At 44.4% G+C, this 18,815-nt stretch overlaps 3 protein-coding genes across 10 annotated transcripts; 1 reads left to right on the forward strand and 2 right to left on the reverse strand.

Annotated features, from left to right (window-relative positions):
- LOC110433610 lies at positions 2,910-3,629 on the reverse strand. Its single transcript, XM_021456087.1, has one exon. The coding sequence runs from the start codon at positions 3,627-3,629 to the stop codon at positions 2,910-2,912; it is 720 nt and encodes a 239-aa protein (XP_021311762.1).
- On the forward strand, positions 3,768-4,295 carry LOC110433611 (glycine, alanine and asparagine-rich protein-like). The gene has a single exon (XM_021456089.1). It carries the CDS (start codon positions 3,768-3,770, stop codon positions 4,293-4,295), a length of 528 nt encoding a protein of 175 aa, XP_021311764.1.
- LOC8061362 (chloroplastic group IIB intron splicing facilitator CRS2, chloroplastic) lies at positions 7,424-15,428 on the reverse strand. Of its 8 annotated transcripts, none has more exons than XR_002451509.1 (10): positions 15,059-15,428; positions 14,845-14,929; positions 13,716-13,783; positions 12,194-12,271; positions 12,053-12,126; positions 11,403-11,461; positions 11,244-11,320; positions 10,150-11,154; positions 8,101-8,164; positions 7,424-7,774 (listed from the first exon to the last, which is right to left on the reverse strand). XR_002451509.1 is itself a non-coding variant. In XM_021457697.1 (8 exons), the coding sequence occupies exons 1-8, from the start codon at positions 15,296-15,298 to the stop codon at positions 11,098-11,100; spliced, it is 738 nt and encodes a 245-aa protein (XP_021313372.1). In that variant the 5' UTR covers positions 15,299-15,428; the 3' UTR covers positions 9,872-11,097. The 8 variants fall into 8 exon arrangements, 4 of the variants coding, with proteins under 4 accessions (XP_021313372.1, XP_021313373.1, XP_021313371.1 ...); XR_002451506.1 differs by having other exon boundaries at positions 10,150-10,375; positions 15,059-15,423; XR_002451508.1 differs by having other exon boundaries at positions 10,150-10,375; positions 12,221-12,271; positions 15,059-15,419.

The raw sequence follows: 18,815 nt of genomic DNA on the forward strand, positions 1-18,815 counted from the left end.
TTTGAGTCTAGTTACTCTATGATTGGACAATGTTTGTCAAATAAAAACAAAAGTGCTACAGTACCCAAACCAAAAATTTTTGCGAACTAAACAAGGCCTGAGTGGAGACATGGGCGATGAACTAAGCCAGCGTGCTGAAAGTGTCAGATTTGAGTCGCAAAGGAAATGTCCACAAGTAACGAGTGCAGTCATCAAGAATAACCAAATAATATTTATAACCAGAAACACTGACAACTGGAGAAGTCCACAGATCACAGTGAATAAGATCAAACTTATTTGACGCACGAGAGGAGGACGCAGAAAAGGGCAAACAAACATGACGCCCTAATTGACAAGCATGACACAAATCTAAACAATCACTAATATGACACGAAGTGCTGGACGCAAACTTGGACAACGCTTCATGGCCGGGGTGGCCAAGTCGCCGGTGCCACAGCGGGGAAGAAGCCTGAGCGACAAGGGAGCGAGCTGGAGCCTATGAAAGGTCCTTGTTTGGTTTTGGTAATTGAGTGACTACTTAAGTGGACTAATAGTGTTTATGTGAGATACACAGGAGATTAGTCCACAGGTGATTATGTGATGATGGAGGTGCTCATTGCATATGAGACATGACATTGAGTCATGTGACCAAGGTGGAGAAGATCAAGATGGGGCTTGGCTCGATGGACCGGTTGCAAGAGTGAAGGGCAAGTCGGAGGCTTTGAAGCGAGGGACCGCGTGTGACGGTGAAGCTTGAGCAAGACTTGGCGCCGAGAAACCGCGTGTGACGGTGAAGCTTGAGCAAGACTCACCGGACACTGGTGTTGGCAGCACCGGACGCTGGTCCAGAGCGTCCGGTGTGGTGTCAGTCTGTGGCGCAGGTGTGCAGAGTGCATCGGACGCACCGGAGTGAGTCCAGTGCTCAGCGTCCGGTGTGCGGGCATTTTGGCGACCCTCTTTGCGCATGAGTCCGGTGAGCACCGGACGCTCAGGGTGCGTACGGTGGCTCGCGTCCGGTGACCCTGTGAGTTTGCGGAGCTCTCTACGCACGGGTCCGGTGTGCACCGGACGCGTCCGGTGTGACGCAGTAGAGCGTCCGGTGGTGCTGTGCAGGCGCACGTGCGCAGTAGCCGTTGGCGGCAACGGTCGAGTTCAAACAGCTTGTGACACATGGGTGACGCCTGAGCACCGGACGTTGGGGGTTGAGCGTCCGGTGCCCTCGTGTTTTGCCCAGTGAAGGGGCAACGGCTAGTTTAGCCCTTGGGGATATAAATAGAAGTGGTGGCTGGCCTTGGCTAGTGCTGAGCACCCTTGGGACTTAGTGTCCATGCTTGGGGAGTGCTAGGAAAGCCTCTAACTCACTTGTGCTTGCAAGAGAGCGAATCAATAGCGAGTGAGTGATTCTAGTGCGTTGCATTGAGAGATTGCATCGAGTGGCACTAGGTGTCCGTGTTGCAAGCCGGTGGTGCTTGTTACTCTTGGAGGTTGCCACCTCCTAGACGGCTTGGTGGCTTGTGACTCCGTCGAAGCACGCAAGGAGATTGTGCGGTGCTCCGGAGAAGAGATTGTGAGGGGTACGGTGCTCACCCCACGGGGATCGCGAAGAGCAACTCTAGTTGAGCGAGACGTGAAGAGCGACAAGTGGTTCGGCCGGGTCAAGTGCTAGAGCTTGTGGTAAGCACTCCACGTGGGAGAGTGTGACTTGTGGGTCACCACTAGCAAGAGGACCGTCGGCAACCTTGAAGCTTGTCTCAACGGGGACGTAGCTTGGTGGCAACTAAGTGAACCTCGGAAGAAAATCATCGTGTCAATATTTGTTCTTCCCGTTGGTTTGCAAGTCCCCAACACAAGCTTGTTCTTACATTCATATATTTGTGCTTGTGTAATTGCTCTTGTAATTAGTTAGCTTGTGTAGCTTTCTAGTTACCTTCTTACTTGTGTAGCTAGAAGTAGTTCCCTTGCGTGACTAATTTGGTTTGTGTAACCTTGTTAGTCACATTACTTAGTTTGTGTAGCTAAGTAAGTTGCGCTCTCTAATTTGGCATTAGTTGCCTTGTTATTGAGCTTGCTAGTGACCTTAGGCTTTGTGCGCTTTGCCTCACTAGTTTGTGTAGGAGCTCCCCTGGTTTGCAAAGTACTAGTTGCATAGGTTTGTGTGACCTTGCTTCTAGATTTGGTTAGGTGAGCTCTTGCTAAGGTAGCACCTTGCTTGCTTGTTTAGGATCTTTTCAAGGTGCTAGAGAACTTAGATAGAGGGGTGTAGTCTTGGCTAGACCGATAGTTTTAATTCCGCACTTGTTTCGGTTAGCCGGTGCGATAAGTTTTAAAAAGGACTATTCACCCCCCTTCTAGTCCGCCATCTCGACCCTTTAGCCTAGAGGTAGGCGCAAAGGGTATAACAACCCGGAGCTATTGCACCTGACGATCTCGGTCCGGGAGGGAAGAACCATCACAGAACATCCAGCCGGGTCAAACTCCACAGAACAATTATTGTCGATAGTAAATTAACGGATAGAGATGAGATTCTTAATAAGTTGTGGTGACACAAGAACATTATTAAGACGCAAGGAAGGAGACAACTCTGTAGAGCCCGTGGCAGTGACAGGCATGATGGAACCATTACCTACGACAATAGATGAAGGAGTAGGATAACGCGAAGGAAGAATATGTGAAATAGAGGAGGACTGAGAGGTCATGTGGGAGGTAGCACCTGAGTCGAAGTACCAGTCGCTGGACGGTGGTGGAGTTAGGGACGTGGTACTGAAGGCGGAGGCAAGCGTCGTCGGATCCTAGGAGGGAAGACCAGCCACGGGGTTGTAATACCCGGGGGCAACCCAATGTGCAACACCATCGGAAGCAGCAGCAGCAGCCGGGTTGTGATTGATGAGGGCCTGCTGCTACTGCGCAAGTAGAGCCTGCTGCTGCGCCTGCTATTGTGCCTGCTGTTGCGCCTGCTGCTGCGCCTGTAGGTGAGGGGGCACCGGGATCGGTGCTAGCGGAGGACGGGGGCCTCCTAGCCACATCTGAATGGAGCAGGCTGCTGTTGCTGAGCACTGGAGGACTGCTGCTGGGCGCCACCAGAGCCCGACGCCGTTACTGCTGCCTTTGTTGCTGCCGCCGCGTTTGTTGCGGCGGTTGTTGGATGACTTGGAGCCACCCCCAGCGCCACCAGAGCCCGACGCAGGAATGGTGCTGGAGGTGTACGGCGTAGAGGTAGCAGCGAGAGCGGTGGCAGGGGCATCCTTCCTGTTCGCCAAGGTGAGCTCTTCGAGGATGAGGTCGTCGCGAGCCTCCAGGAAGGTGGGGAAGGGACATGCTCGACGAGGGAGGGTGTCGACGTGACTGAAACGCTCGTTGAGACCGTGAGTGACGTTGAGGACAAGAGTCCGGTCAGGCACGGGCTCGCCAAGAGCGATGAGGTCGTTCGCCATCTTCTTCAATTGGCGGTAGTACTCGGTGACGGAGGGGTCGCCCTGGACAAAATTACGGAAACGTGTCTCCAGGTGGATGGAGCGAGTCTCTCGGTTGCCAAGAAACTGAGACTGCACAGCAAGCCAAGCATGGCGGGCGGTGGAGCCTTGGGCAGAGATGATCTCTGCCAGGTCGCCCGTGAGGGTGGCGATGATCCAAGCCTTGACGACGCAATCCATCTGGTCCTAGTCAGGTGACATCGGGACTGGAGGCTCCTCACGGACGTGATCGCACAGGGAGAACTTGCCGAGGATCAGCAAGAACTGATCACACCACCGACTGAAGTTGCCGAAGTCGACGTCCAGAACAGTGGTGACATGATTGTGGATGTTGTTGACAGCGACCGCCTGGGAGTGGAGTTGCAGCAGGGCCACGGCTTCATGATGAAGCATTGCGGCACGAAGATCAGGGGCAGGCGCACCACCGGCTGGTGGAGGATCAGGGGCCCCGTAGGTGCAGCAGCGGCCTCAGCGGCAGCGCAGGCCTGGGCGGCGCGATCTAGGGCATCGCGGGCGCGCTGGGCGGCCGCATCGCGCTCTTCGGCGGCAGCGGCGGCCTCTGCATGCCTCGGCCTCCTGGGCGCGGGCAAGAGTAGCGTCGCGCGCGGCCAGGCGCTCACGCTCCGCGCGTTGGGCCTCGATGGCGACGGCGGCGTTGGCCAAGTCAGCGGCCTGGCGCTTGGCAATTGCTTCCGCCTGAATCTGGGAGGTAACAGAGGAGTTGGCATCTGCGGCCTTGGGGGAGGGTGGAGGCGTCGCTATGGGGAGAAGGCGCACGCGCGAGGGGTAAAAGGTGCGCAACACGGCGAGAGTCGGCGCGCGGGCAGCGGAAGAACAGGTCCTTGACCTAGGCGGCTGATACCATGAGAGCCAATAGGTCTCGAGATTAGTATAGGCAAGGATCCCCTAAGGGTTTATAGAAACACCCAGATAACGGTGATCCTTGCCTTATCAATCTAACTTAACCACTAAGGCATTAGGCCCATAATAGCCCAAAGGGCGCCTATTCTAACACAAAATATTACCAACAAGGAAAGATGATGTACTTTTAGGCGTACATGTGCCCAAAAGACTGTTTACCAACAAAGAGTTGGAGAGAAATTTCCTCAGACAACCTCAGACAAGTCAAAATTGTGGTTAAAGTTTCTCAACAGATGGAGTCAGTATCTTCGTACAAATATAGGAGTTAAGTTTGTAGAATTTGGTGACTGCCAAATTCAGTCAGTAAGCACAATCTGACTCCATATTAGTTACTATATCAGAATTAGTAGTTGCTTTGGAAAACATGCTCCAGCACAATTACCGAAAGAGAGTATATGTAACTGAGGCTCGATCCACATGTGAATAATATATAACATGCCCATGAGAAACAGGAAAAATAGAAAAGGTTTTTGGACTTCCGTTTAATATATTGCTACATTTTTTTTCATGTCTGTATAATCAAATGATTTGATGCACATTTCGGAACAGCAATCATTTGATAAAGGAAAGTTGTTCACAACTATGAGTAACATGCATGCTACAATTGAGATAGATTCCACTCTTACATGCATATATATAGGCCAAATTTCAACTATTAACAAAACTAAATTCGGATCCAGTCTCATATACTAACAGGATACCCTGACAAAGCAGTTGAGTTGTTTCTTTCATATTTATAGTCATATTAGTACTAAAGTTATATATACCTTTAGTGTAATAAAATAAGGGGAATTGCAACAAATTATCTTTTAATTCAGTAACAGTATTCGATGTTCCATCTGATCAGCCAAACAATTATTTCTCAGTAAAAAAAGGTACAAGAACTCATCCTTTTAATTTGTATTGCATGGTAGAAGCTAATGGTTAGTTAGAACAAGTTCCAGCCCATCCCACATGCTAGTTGTGACCCTGTGCTATAAAAATACAAAAAATGTAGAGAAGCCAAGTTGCTATGTTCTATAAAGAACCTTTGTCCTCTTTAACTTCAAAAGTCGTCATCTACTTGTCCTTTTCTTCCAATTCTAAGCTTCCTTATAGGATGAGCAACTCTAGGACCCCATAAAGATACCAACTTCTTTTGGAAAAACTATTTTGTTTTGATCCCAGGAGAAATTGTCTTAAAGAAGTTTGAGTGGTTGGCGGGTAAGGGATCACAATTGCTTTCCTCACAGGCTGCAATTTGCAGCAAAGCACATGGTCTTTTCTTTTAATATATACAAGTTCTGCAGGACAGTTATTCATTAGTTTATGCCCGCCAGGAATCTAACATGCACTCTAACCAGCCAGCATTATATATACAAGCATTATCTTTTGAGTTAATTTCAAGTCATAATTAGTCATCAAATACTAAAACCCACATAGATATTAACAGAAAATTTTCAAAAGATATTAATTAGAAGAAGTGAATCAGTGAACGAAAACTAGTACACGTACTCGCAAAGTAATTTCTCGAACTATTTATATGCATATTTGGCTATTATGATACCAATTAAATTGTCAAGAAGCAAAGCTACACAGGCACATGGTCCTAATCCAAAACAATAATTCATTGATGCCTTGGGGTTTGGGCATCCCCTTTAGCCAAAATATAGTTAACACAAGAAGCTATGAATTCCAAAAACTTGTCCCAAAATCATGTATGTTGTACAAGTAAAGTTAAATAAACCAGCAAAAATCAAACCAAAAAATATCTCTGATATTGACATTTAAAAAGACACAAGTTGTTACTGACAACATATACGAATAGTGTAAGATTGACTGCTTGTCGATTTTGTTTCATAACATCTAGGTCATCAAACCAAATTAATTGCATATATATTTAAATTTATGGATTTTTGAAACTTTGCAACATGATAGATTCAGTATTGATATGGCCACACCCCGGATACGGAATCTGTACTAAGCCAAAAATCGGGTTCTTGTAATAAACTAATAACACTTCCAGCTAATCCTATACAATTTATTATTCTTTTATCCTTAGAAATGCAAGTAATCATTGTAATATAAGAAATTGCTACAGAAGAAAATGGCGGAATTAAGTCCAAATACAAGAATGATTCACCATTATTAGGCTTTTATTGTTTGTTAGTCATGGAGCTTTAGGTTTATTAGATATTGGCAATTTATGTTGGATCCGATACGTTGCATCCACGATCCAGTAGTATATATAGGAGTCCCTAGGCAGTTCTCTGTCCATGCTTATATGCCCCTTCTTGATGATGATTCTATTCTAATATTTAGGAATCAAATGCTAGGTGCATCTGTTTTTCTTTTGTATCTTTCCACTAGCCACTACCTAGTCTATGACCATAAACAAACATAGGGTCAGTGAACCATCCCAGTGTTCTCCTGATTAAACATTAGGGTCTAGACTCCAAGGGACAACTTCATTTGGGTGTTGCATAGGTCAATAACTTTTTCCTTGCTGCAGTGGTCTCCACCTTGCGCAGCAGTGTACCTCATCTAGACATTCTTTAGTCCTTAGAGCAAAAGGTACACAGCTTATCTACCCTTACTTGCTTCCACACTGTTGTTCTATGCGAAATTTTTAACATGTACTCAAAGATTTATGTCAAGAATATTCTGTCTGCAAACTAGCTATGCATATTGTATACTTTATTTTTCTTAGACACAATGTGTTAACATCTTGTAATTCAAAAAGCAAAACGTCTCATGCTGTAAAAACAAGATAAACCTGGTTCTGAAGATCCGATTCTGAATATGCTGATGAAACTACTGCGCAAATGCTCTTGGTGTGTGTAAGGCAAATAAAGAGGAGATAGATAGCATGTTGCTAACTTAGTGTCACACTAAAAGCTTCTTAGTCAGAACCCTTAAGTACCTAATGCAATAACACATGTGACCGGACATTAAATCACAATAGAAAAGAAAAACAAAATCACTACTTAGTAACCTTGATGGAGGCCTGATAAGCAACAAGAGCACGTCACTTGGGATTTGATTAAAAGCTAGGCTCCTCACTAAGGCACAAGTTTGCGTTGAGTTTGTTGTATTGCCCCTCAAGAAAGGATCCTGGTCACATCCACAACATTTTTGTTAGTTGATTGCAAGCACAAAGTAGGCAGCATTTAAGATCACCCGAATCCCAGTAGGGTCCCGCACGAAATTGTGCTGTCAAAGGAAAATCCTTCTTTTTGGCTCATGATGACAATAGTTTAGAGCGTAGTTTAAAACCCATGGTGACCTCACCCATTTCACCGCTAAGAAAAAACATATGTACAATATTCAGCAACCATATCTCTTTATTTTCTCCATAAGTGCTTTTTGGGCCACCACAGGATAATAAACAATAGCTTCCCTTAATAATTGAGCCTGATGTCTTCCTGCAGAGCAAGTTTGAAAGCTAGTTAACAAACCCAAGCAATGTGGGCAAGGACTATAAACTATATTCTATTACTCCAAGTGACATTACCTACTGCATAAAAACAAGCACTTGAGATTGGGTGGATTTCACTTAAAGTCATGTGAAGTGATTCCCCAGTATACTTAACTATGTAACAAGTGACTAAAGAAACACCTAGACCAAAATCATATCGAGAATGTATAAAGCTAAATAGCACAGAGAATAATTTAGAACACAGGGATCCAGTATAAAGCATTGAATAAGCTAATACAGCTACGATTGCGACACTTGGAAAAACTACTACACCTCTGTATGCGAGTGATCAACAGATGGAGATATATGATTACTTCACGCCCTCGTTGTGTTATGCCTTTAAGAAAGGGATTAGCAAAGAGTTTAGATAACATGATGGTGGAAGAAAGAGCTTTATAAATGTAATCTTTAAAACTTTAGAGCCCACTTGGTAATTTGAAAAGAACTAGGCACAAGTTTTTTAACAGCAAAAAGTAGTGGAAGTGAGGTTATTAGATGTTTTTAGGTCTTGAAACTAAAGTCAAAACTAAGCCTTTGACAAACATCACATCTGGTTTGATGTATTAGACAAGCCACCTTATTGTTATTTGGACATTACAGCACAAGTTATCTGGCTTTCACAGATTATAATCAGTAAGCACTCAGACTAGTTTTCCTTATTTGCACTTGGATGTCTAGTAGAAAAGCTTTAATCAGAGACTCAGACAGTGGGTGGAGATCGCAGTGGATCATTTACTCAAACTCCTCCCTCCTCGTGAAGTTATCCTATATATGGACAGCTCTTCCCACGAATACATAGTGGTCCTCGTGCTGGTATGGGAGAAGATTGAGGAACAGGACAAACACATTGCAAACTGTTGCTGAAGCAGACCTTTCAAAGAAATATATAATAGCAATTCAAACATATTTTTATCTTTGTATTGAGTATCAACAAAGAGTTAATAGCCATTAGCCCATTGCATCTTTACTTTCTGAACGTCTGTATTTGTAAGTTCATGTACAGAAATGACAAATTTATAAGTTCATGTACAGAAAGGAGTCAAATGACAAATCATGTATTTCATTTCATAAGGTTCAAGAAAAGATGCATTAACATAACATGACAACAAGGTATAACTTCAATAACAATACAAAATAAAGTGATAAAAGAGCGTACAAAGCTATTCAAATGGGTAACATAGCAAGGAAAAACAGACCCCGCAATTTAACATACAGACCAAACCTAGTTTGATTATCAGATGCCCTACAAAAACAACCTAGTAGTATTATGTATGCTCCACGCTACTTATCATGTGCTAATTCACACCTAAGCATGTTCCTGACTCATGACAGTAAAAGTATATGGTCCCAGGTCAAGAGCTACTCAACTAATTTCCAGTACATTCTGTTAGCATTTAATAGAAGATAAGCACATAGCCATATACATAGGTTTAGGTATAGGTAAACCAGGCATGAGATCTAAAGGTGATCCAATTATTATCTCCACCATTTGCTCTATCAACTAGGAAGTCCAACAGTTCTGTCAGAGGACATAAAAGTCTAACAGATTTCACCACCTTTGATTATCAAGACAATTCAAGACCTAGTTTACAAAGTTAATATATACATTGGTTGCAAGGTTGTTGTAGGCAGCATTTAACCATGAGAAAACCTGTTCAAGCTAATCACCGCAGCACTTCACTCTGGTTCTTCTAGATGGTAGTACAAGTTAACAGATGCAAGAAGTTATACTGCCTTTTAAATAGTAACACAAGTTTTCAATCCTTTGCCAGAAAAGTTCAGACTGGCATACCAGAATAAGAAAATAATAATTATATTTCACTTTCATGTCCTTATCAAAGAAGTTCTGGGGATCTCCTAAAATAGTTTTCTAAAGGACGAGATAACGTAGAGGTTTCGACATCTCTAACCATAGCATGGCACACTACTAAACAACTTTACCACATCAAGTTGATGAAAACGAGTTGTACGGACTGGGATAAAAAAATAGATATGTGATCTCTTTGCAGGGAAACTATCCAAACCAACAAGGATAGATGGTATGTATTTCCAAGGATAAAACCACAGAGTTAGGAAATGGGAAAATCAAAATGGTCTACATTTCATATTTTACAGCAAACTCCAATGCCTTATCATCAACTTACATTAAAAATGAATTATTTTACAATGCCTTGATCACAATTAGCCTACTATATATTCCAATTTCAGTCAATCATATGTTCTTGTTAGAAAAAATAAGGTGAAAATACTATGTACACACTGATGAGTACTTAATATCCTCAAAACTGCAGGAGCCTTTTGGAACAAACTAAGTACACTTGCCTGCATAGTTCAAAACTGCAAATCACCACATCCAACAGTTCAAATGATATTGGTGCATATCAGGTTTCTTGCAGAAGTAAACCCAACCATTTCACGGATCCTCAAGCATTCAAACTTTGTGGAACTTGTACTTCTGCACAAGGTTGAATCTTTCAGTACTCCCACAAAAACCCTTAAGCACAAGGGTTCTCACAGCGTCCACCCCTTGCTCCAGAGAAGCATCAATCTTCATCAAAATTATAGAGCAGGTTTAAATCAACAATCCAATAGCAGCTATATCACATAGTTTATACTAGAAAATGGTGCACCACTACAGAATGAGTAACTCGAGGCTTAAGTAAATAACATCTATCCTAGGGTGATACAGTAAAGTTTGAGAATCCTAATTCCTAATATGCTCTTTTCCAGAACCAACTTTGCACCCCCCCCCTCTTTATTAACAGCAGTTTGATTTGGTATTGTTGCGGACAGGCCTCTAGCTGAGTTGGTTAGGTGGCCCTAGTAGCACTCCTCAGATTGGGTTTACTCCCTGTGCGAGCGAATTTCAGGCTGGGGTTAAAGAAAATTTCCTTGGCTGTCCCACACCGAAGGACAAGTATAAGGTCCGGCCCAAGGTCGTGGTTGTTCTCACATGGGCTATGGTGCCGCTGTGTATGGGTGGGCCAGGGTTCAAGGGTTTTGTTGACCTATGTGAGAAGGTCTTCTTAGCAAAATGCCTGGGCAGTGTCATACCATGTAGGTTGGGTTTTTTTTTTTTTTGGGGGGGGGGGGGGGGGGGGTCGTGTTGGCACTACATGTAAATTAGGATAGTCCTGTGTGTGCGCTAATGACTCTTGCAGCACTACTCCAAACAGTGTAGTCTATCCAACATGGAACCAAGTCTTTGTTCTCTATATAGAATACGATATGTTTACTTCCCCGAGGTTTAGCATTGCCTATAGCCAACATTTATATGCACCAACTATGATAGCTCAGCCAAATGGTGGAAGGTCCTTTGTCTTTTTCCTACAATCAGTAGTGAAAATAAACAGAAGATGGTTTTAAATTTTGTCCTATCTTCTTTAGAATAAACAAAAATGTAGCAAAGGCAATACCTGGACTCGTTCCTCTGAACTGAACTTCTGCAGAAGGAAAGCTCGTGGGTCCATTTTTCCAGGTGGGCTACCAATGCCTATACTCCAGCAGCCAGCAACAAAATGGCATGAACTTTCCATCAAGTATAGAAGAGTCAGGACACGAATATAGTAGTGTACCTATAGATAAACGAGGAAATTCTCTGCGACCATCCAAATTCTCGATCACATTCTGTAGCCTGTTTCAAGAAAAAATGTTTTTGTGAAGGTAATGAATGTATACTACGATGACCATAAAGACAGCTTCTTCACAGGTATTATGTGCATAAGTAAATTATAGCATTGCAATCACAAAATGACAAAATTATGAAGTTCCATGACAATCAATTAAATTAATCTTGAGTAGAGAAACTCAAGACTATTACATCAGCGATGCACCCACATATTCAAGTATCAGAGTTTGTTACAATACTGAATTATTAGTTCTTCAGAGTCCAAACAAACATCTCTACACAAATTATCTATCAGATCATACAGGTTCCAATATTAATATTAATATTAAGATAAGTATTGCAGCTTACATTTGAGTATTTGACAAGTAAATCTATGTGTTACATTCGGCAAATACATCAGGCCAACTATTAGTGCATTAAACTAAGTCTCAATTTGGTTCTTCTTGATCTCTTACCAAAGAGTGTCACTAAATGAAGTGGCTGACTAAATCTTATGTGTTCTGTATGTGAATGACTACAGCATGTTTCTTTTGAGTTTTGACTAATAAGGTAGCCTATATATGAATTGGTCGAATGATTTGAAGATCCAAAGATTACCCGTTGTGGCGACCATGACCACCTTTCTTTTGAAGCCGTAGTACACCATTGGGGAGGCTCATATCATCATAAATCTGAAAAAAAAAGGGAACTTGCAGCAGTCAACTTTTGAATTTATGATAATAACTGAAAGTTGCATACCATCAAAAGAACACTGATGATGAGTACCAAGAGGATGTGTCGCAATGGTACTTGATAATAGGCCGCAAGAGGTCCAATCTTCACATGACAATAGGCCAGGTTAGGATAGTGAACTCATTATAAATGATAACAGATCTCAACTAGTCTTGACGTTTTCTAGTAGCACATTGCAAGACATGATGTGTGATGCTTTAGCAAGATTGCAAGAATATGAGGGAAACGAGAAATTGTATGTGTAGGCAACTCTGGATGAAATCATAAGATTAACAACATAATTGCCATGCTTTTTCTGTACTGTGCATTCAACCAAACTAACTTACTCATTTGATACAAATGGTTTCTCATTAATGAATAATATATCCATAGAATAGGCTAAACTTCAACTTCGATCGAATATATGAAGGGCGAATTTGCCTGTTGTGCACTTCATATTAATACTCCTAACAGGCAGTATTTCGTATCAACAGGCATCAATGTCCACTCCTTAACCCAAAAAAATAAACAAGTTCACAATTGTGCTCATGCTGTAATTGTATCCACTACTTTCTTAAGAGCAAATCCAGCAGTAGCCCCAAAAACAGGGCCCCTATTTTTTATTTGGGTGCTCCCTCTACTTTTGGGTGCCCAAAATTTTTGCTTCCACTCCAATAGCACCACCCAAATGAAGGCCCCCAGATCCAAATTGGCAGACAATGACATAGGGACCCACTCGTCATTGGGTCAAACCTTTCTTCCTCATCCTCCACGCAGAGGCTAGGACGCAAAGGAGATGAGAGCTCTCGGCGCATCGGGGCAGCGCCCACGTGCGCGGGGAAGGGGCCGCGCCAAAGTTGTGCACCGACGGATCCGCCCATGTTCATTGGAGCAAAGGCTGGCCATGGGAAAGGGAGGAGCAGTGTCGCTACCGCGTGGCCGCAGGAAGGGGAGGCTCGACGCTCGCGACGACCATGGCTAGGGCTGCTCTCGCTCATCGAGGAGGGGCCGCTCTCACCGGAGGGGATGAGGGTGAGGCCCAACGGTGGAGGTCGAGGGTGGAGGGAGGGAGCGCGGTAGTGGAGATCGGCGCTAGAGGGAGGTGAGCGAGGATGCATCTGTACGGTGTGGGGAGGTAATGGCCACACCATGCAGGATGGGGGTTGGGGTGTTGGGCCAAAAGGAACGGGGTCTGCAGGGGAGATTTGGGTGCCCACCCTAAATTGGGGGCTCTAGTAGGGGCCCTGCTGGAGTGTTGTTTTTAGTCTAGGCACCCATATTTAACTATGGGGGTTCAAGTAGAGGCCCTGCTGGAGTTGCTCTAAAGGTTACAAATACCAAAAAAAGAATGAAATGCATGTAAATACATTGCAAGTTTAAGCAGTAAGGAATGCAACTATCCCCATAAGTAATCAATCTTCATAGAAGCATTTATTTAAGTAACTAAAACATCATTGCCCCTTATAAAAAAAATAAAAAAAATGAACATCATTGCCCCTTACATTTCACAAGCTAATAATGTCATCTAGAAAGACTAAGAATAACTCACTGCCTCTCCACTGTAGTTCATGTATGATTGCGGTTTTACCACCAAGACTGGCACCTCGCCAATTGAACCTGCACTAAAATTCAACCCATGATGGGTTAAACAAATTAATAACATGAATACACAATTGTGAAAGTTATAGTCAATCAACCTGCAAATTGGACTTATCCTTTCAACAAGAAAATGTTCCTGGCATGCACATACATCTATGAAGATAGATTTATTTCATTTTGAATACATCACACAGGCGCCATTATGCATACCTAAAATCTCTATATTGTACTTTTCTGATGGGATGATCCACAGACCAAGTTTTAAATTTCAACCAGTACATCAGGACATTTCCTGTGATTGCCTTGGCAGCACAATAAGGACTAAGTAAACTGCACAACTTCTCACTGGATTGAATAGAACATAATGGAAACCAAATGGTAATGAACATGAGAAAATGATATCTTGTTGTCTCTTCGACCAACATTCTATTTGTCATTTTTAATAAACTTTTAGTTTGATATCGCACCCAGATTTTCAAAAGGAGAGCACGCATCAAATTGGGCCTACTTACCAAAAAAATCCCATCAAAGGGCACAAATGCACGCCAAATTTGTTATATTCAAGACATAGAAAAGAAGTAAATGATAACCATTTTTCAGTCTTCGCCAGGCAATATGTTCATTATATATTATACGATAACCAAATAATAATAACTTGAAGTTCATTCTGCTAAAACTTGCAAAAAAATAAGTTTCTACAGAAATCAAACCATAAAACTTGTCAACCTAATGGTTGGCTGAATTCTAAAAAAAAAACTAATGGTTGGCTGAGTAGAGGTACATGGAGAAATCTCCATAGATTCATCCCTCCAATTACCAGACTCCAGCTCGAATCTAAGTTTAAGTTGCTGGCCTGCAGCAACTGAAATAGACAAGTACACAGAGTACAGCCGAGATTGATGTCCAATTATACCAATACAAATGCACACCAGCATGACAAAATGATTGCAATACATATGTTTCCTTCATCACTGTCAATCCCCAAATTATGCAGTAAGGAAACTAAAGATAGAACACGGCATAAAGGAGGAACGTACAACCTAAGCACACACAATCCAGGTGATAAGCGTTTTAGTTACCAATTCCCAGCAGCGACTTGGACTGGATTGTGTTCATCGTGATCCCCTCCTCCCCCGCGATGCGATCCACCATCTCAAACCCCACCTAATCAATGACAAGAGCAGGCGCACAAGGGAACGGAGAGCGAGAAGTGAGAACCAGTGAACCACCACATCGAAGTTGCGGGAAATGAGAGTACGAACGAAAAGGGTGGCAACTGGCAACGGTTCTAACATTGTGCCGCGTGCCGTAGTACTTGTTGCCTGGGTTGCCGAGGCCGGCGATGAGCCAAGGCGTGTATTCCACCGGCCCCGCCGCGGGGTCGGGGACGGAGGCGACGACGGTCAACAGCCGCGAACGGCGGATGCGGTGGAGTGGGGCGGTGAGGTTCCTGCGGGGTACGTGGAAGGAGGGGAGGAGGGGTGCGGAGAAGTGGGAGGAAGTGGTGGGAGTGGCCGCGGCGAGCAACGACATGGCGAACGGGCGGGCGAGCGGTCGAGAGGAGGCGGTGGCGGCGCCGGCGCCGAACCGAAACGATAGGAAACGCGGAGGCCAGAGGATGTAGCTTTTTTTTTCAGAGGAATGAAATTTGGAAGGAGGAACATGAAAAAAAATATCAAACAGTGAGGCCGAGCCGGAAGCACAGAAGTACGGGTCGGACTGGAACTGGAGTAGAATACTAATGGGCCTGAAGGAGGTGAGTCATGTTGAGTTGGGCTCTTTTGGTTGTGGGCTAAACTGCTAGGCAGATTATCCGTGCGTCTCTGAATCCTAGAAATGTTTCTGGTCCGTGCCCGTAAAGAAAGTCGTTTTGAATAAAAAGTTATTTTAGACAATGTTTAAATAAAATATTAAAAACATAAATTATAAATAATTTTTAAGTTGTTGAGTTTAGAAATATAAAAATTATATAAATAGTTCTTAAAAAATACTTTTATAAAAATATACATATATCATTTTTTAATAAATATTTTATAAAAATAAGAAGTCAAAGTTACGTTTGGAGACTGTATCATTGTCCTAAACGACTTTCTTTATAGGTATATAGAGAGTACGAATTTTCAGTCCAACGCACGTGCTCAGCACATATAACACTCCAAATTTTTGAATTTCAAATTTAGTTTAAATTTGATTTAATTTTGGCTCAATTTGAATTTTTGGGAATTATTAAATAATTTACAAAATTAAATAAAATTAAATATAAGGTAGAAACATGTTTGAGTTTGCATTCATGCTGCAGTATAATTTTTGCTTGATTTTATTTACTTGTTTGTTTGTGCCTTTATTTAAATTTTGGAGCAATAATTAAATAGGAGAAATCTGTTTAAAAAAAAAAGAAAAAAAAAAGGGGCAAGCGCCCTCTCTGGGCCGGCTTCTCCCCAGCCCAGCAGCCGCGCCCCCCTCTCCCTGCTTCGGCCCAAGCCGCGGCCCAGCAGCGCCCCTGCTGCCCTGCTGCCCACTGCCGCTGACGGGTGGGCCCCACCCGTCAGGGCCGCCCCCAACCTCCCGTCCGAAACGGACGGGGCAGCCGCAGCGCCGCCTCTCGGCTTCCGTGCCGCGCGCGGAACGAGGACCCCGGGACCACCCTATTTAAGCTCGGCCTCGCCCGCACGCGCCCCTACGCGAAACCCTAGCCCGAGCTCGCCGTATTCCGCAGCGCCGCCGCCGAACTCGTCGAAGTCCGCGCCGCCGCCGTCGAGCTTCTCTTTGCCGCCGACGTTTCGCGAAGGTGAGAGTCCCATCGCGTTCGCCTCGTCAAGCCGACCCCGACGGTGCCCTTGGCTCGCCTCCCCGCGCCTCGAATCGCCGCCGCGACGAGCTCCGGGCGGCGCCAATGGCGCCACCACCGCCCGCCGGCCGTCCCTGCGCCCGCACCGCCCCTGCACCGGCGCGCGGTCCACCATGGACCGCGGCCCTGCGCCCCGTGCGGCCGGTCCACTGGACCGAGTCCAGGAGGCCGCCGCCCCGCCGCTCCGCAGGCGCGGTCCACCATGGACCGCGGCCTGTTCCCCCCCCCGCGCCCGGTCCACAGCACAGTGCCGTGGACCGGCCACTCCCGAGCCGCCACGTGGCCGAGCCGGCCAGCACCCACGCGCGCCCCTGCACGTTTTGCAAAAAGGCCCCTGTTTTTATTTAAAATTAACCCGCCATCCTATGCAGTTTAAAATAATTAAGTTTATGCCCTTAGTTCTTGCAGTTTAACCCCTGGCTCGGTTAGAATTTATATATTTAATCCTAAATGCTTTTTAATTCAGTTTTAATTAGTTTTATTACGAAAAATAGTTCAGTTTATCTACAGAAATGCCATTTAACTTGTTTTGGTCATAACTTTTGCGTCGTAACTCCGATTTAGGCGATTCTGGTCGCTATGGTTTCGTTTCATCGAGTAGAATACAGTAGTGCAGTTGCTTTATGCTTTTGCATGCTTTGGTGTACTGTTTCTGATTAAGTTTGTTTGCTTGCATGTATTGTTCCTATGATTGATGATTGTCGCGTTTAGCCAACGAGACGTTCGCGAAGGAAGAGGTTCAGGATCCCGCTGAGTTCGAGCAACCCGACTTCGATCAAGGCAAGTGCAGACACCGTTTGATCATTTTGAACCTACTCATTAATGTCATTTACTTTATATGCATGTGTCCAATGAATGCAAACCCTAAGGACATGACTAGCTTTACTTACTATTCCTTGTTCACCTGGGGTTATATATTTGGGTAGACTAGGCTATACTAGGTCTGCTTAGCTGCTCTACTCATCCTATACACATGTCTAAACAAGAATTACTCTCTACTTAACTTGATGCTTAAACTGTGCTGAATCTTTGGTCACTGCGGTGATGGCGATGTTGGATGCTTATGAGCATCGTGATGATGGTGGTGACAGGGGGAGCGGGTACCGTTGGTGGTCCGGTTTGCCGGGCGTACCCGTCTCTGCTCTCCGTAAGGACTTAGTCAGGGAGCGGCCCCCTGGGACTTACAGTGCAGCTCCAAGCTATATGGCTCTGGCTTGACTAATTAGCAGGACCTCCACTAGTAGGGTGTTACTTTCCGGGTAGGCGTGAGGAAGTAACTTGGGTAATGAATATTAAGTTGTCGGTTGATCGGTACGCCATGGCTATGGGTATCGACTGCCGAGCGCCCCGGCAAAAACTTGCGAGTGGCATCCTATTAGTTGGACCCTGTGAAAGGTCTCGTAGTGAGACCCTGCCTGCTCACCCTGGAAGTGTTTTGGGGAGTCGCGACCCCGGGCAAATGGGAATCACGACTTGGAGTGAACGTGCACACCTCTGCAGAGTGTAAAACTGATATATCAGCCGTGCTCACGGTCACGAGCGGCCCAGACCCTCACTTGATGAGCAAATTGGATTCACTGGTTGCTTGGAGATGGAACTTGGCGAGGTTGCTACCTCGTGTTTTGGCGGAATGGCTATTCCGTGTTGGCAGGATGGCTATCCTGTGTTAATAATTGGGGTTAATCCCTGGACTTCTATAATTATTAGGATAGTCATTTAAAAGATGCTAATTACTACTTACACTAATTAAGGGTTGGGTTTATGCTACTTATATTTAGTAATAGGTTGTTCCGGTAATTGTTATAATTAAAAGTGATCAACTAAAATGCTACCGCAGCCAAACCAAGTCAGCTTTACCTTGTTTTAAGCCTTGCATGTCATTACTTTCCGTCTGTGCTTGCTGAGTTCGACATGAGCTCACCCTTGCTATAATCATTAAAGGTTGCTCGGACGATCAGGAGTACAATTGCGATTTCCCTGAGGACTACCCTGAGTCTCCTGGTTGTTAGGCTCGTGTGGTTCTACCGTCGACCTTCCTGTGGCAAGGTGGTCCTGCTACGTCGGCGTTTAGTTTTCCCTTTACTTATGGAACAGTTTAGTTTATGTTTCCCCTCCGCACTTTGATAAACATTTGGCTTGTAATAATGTTACTTTTACTCTCATTTATGTAATTCGTTTGAACACTGTGTTTTGTACCATTGA

Source organism: Sorghum bicolor, chromosome 3, assembly GCF_000003195.3.
Source record: "Sorghum bicolor cultivar BTx623 chromosome 3, Sorghum_bicolor_NCBIv3, whole genome shotgun sequence".
Taxonomy (NCBI): Eukaryota; Viridiplantae; Streptophyta; class Magnoliopsida; order Poales; family Poaceae; genus Sorghum; species Sorghum bicolor.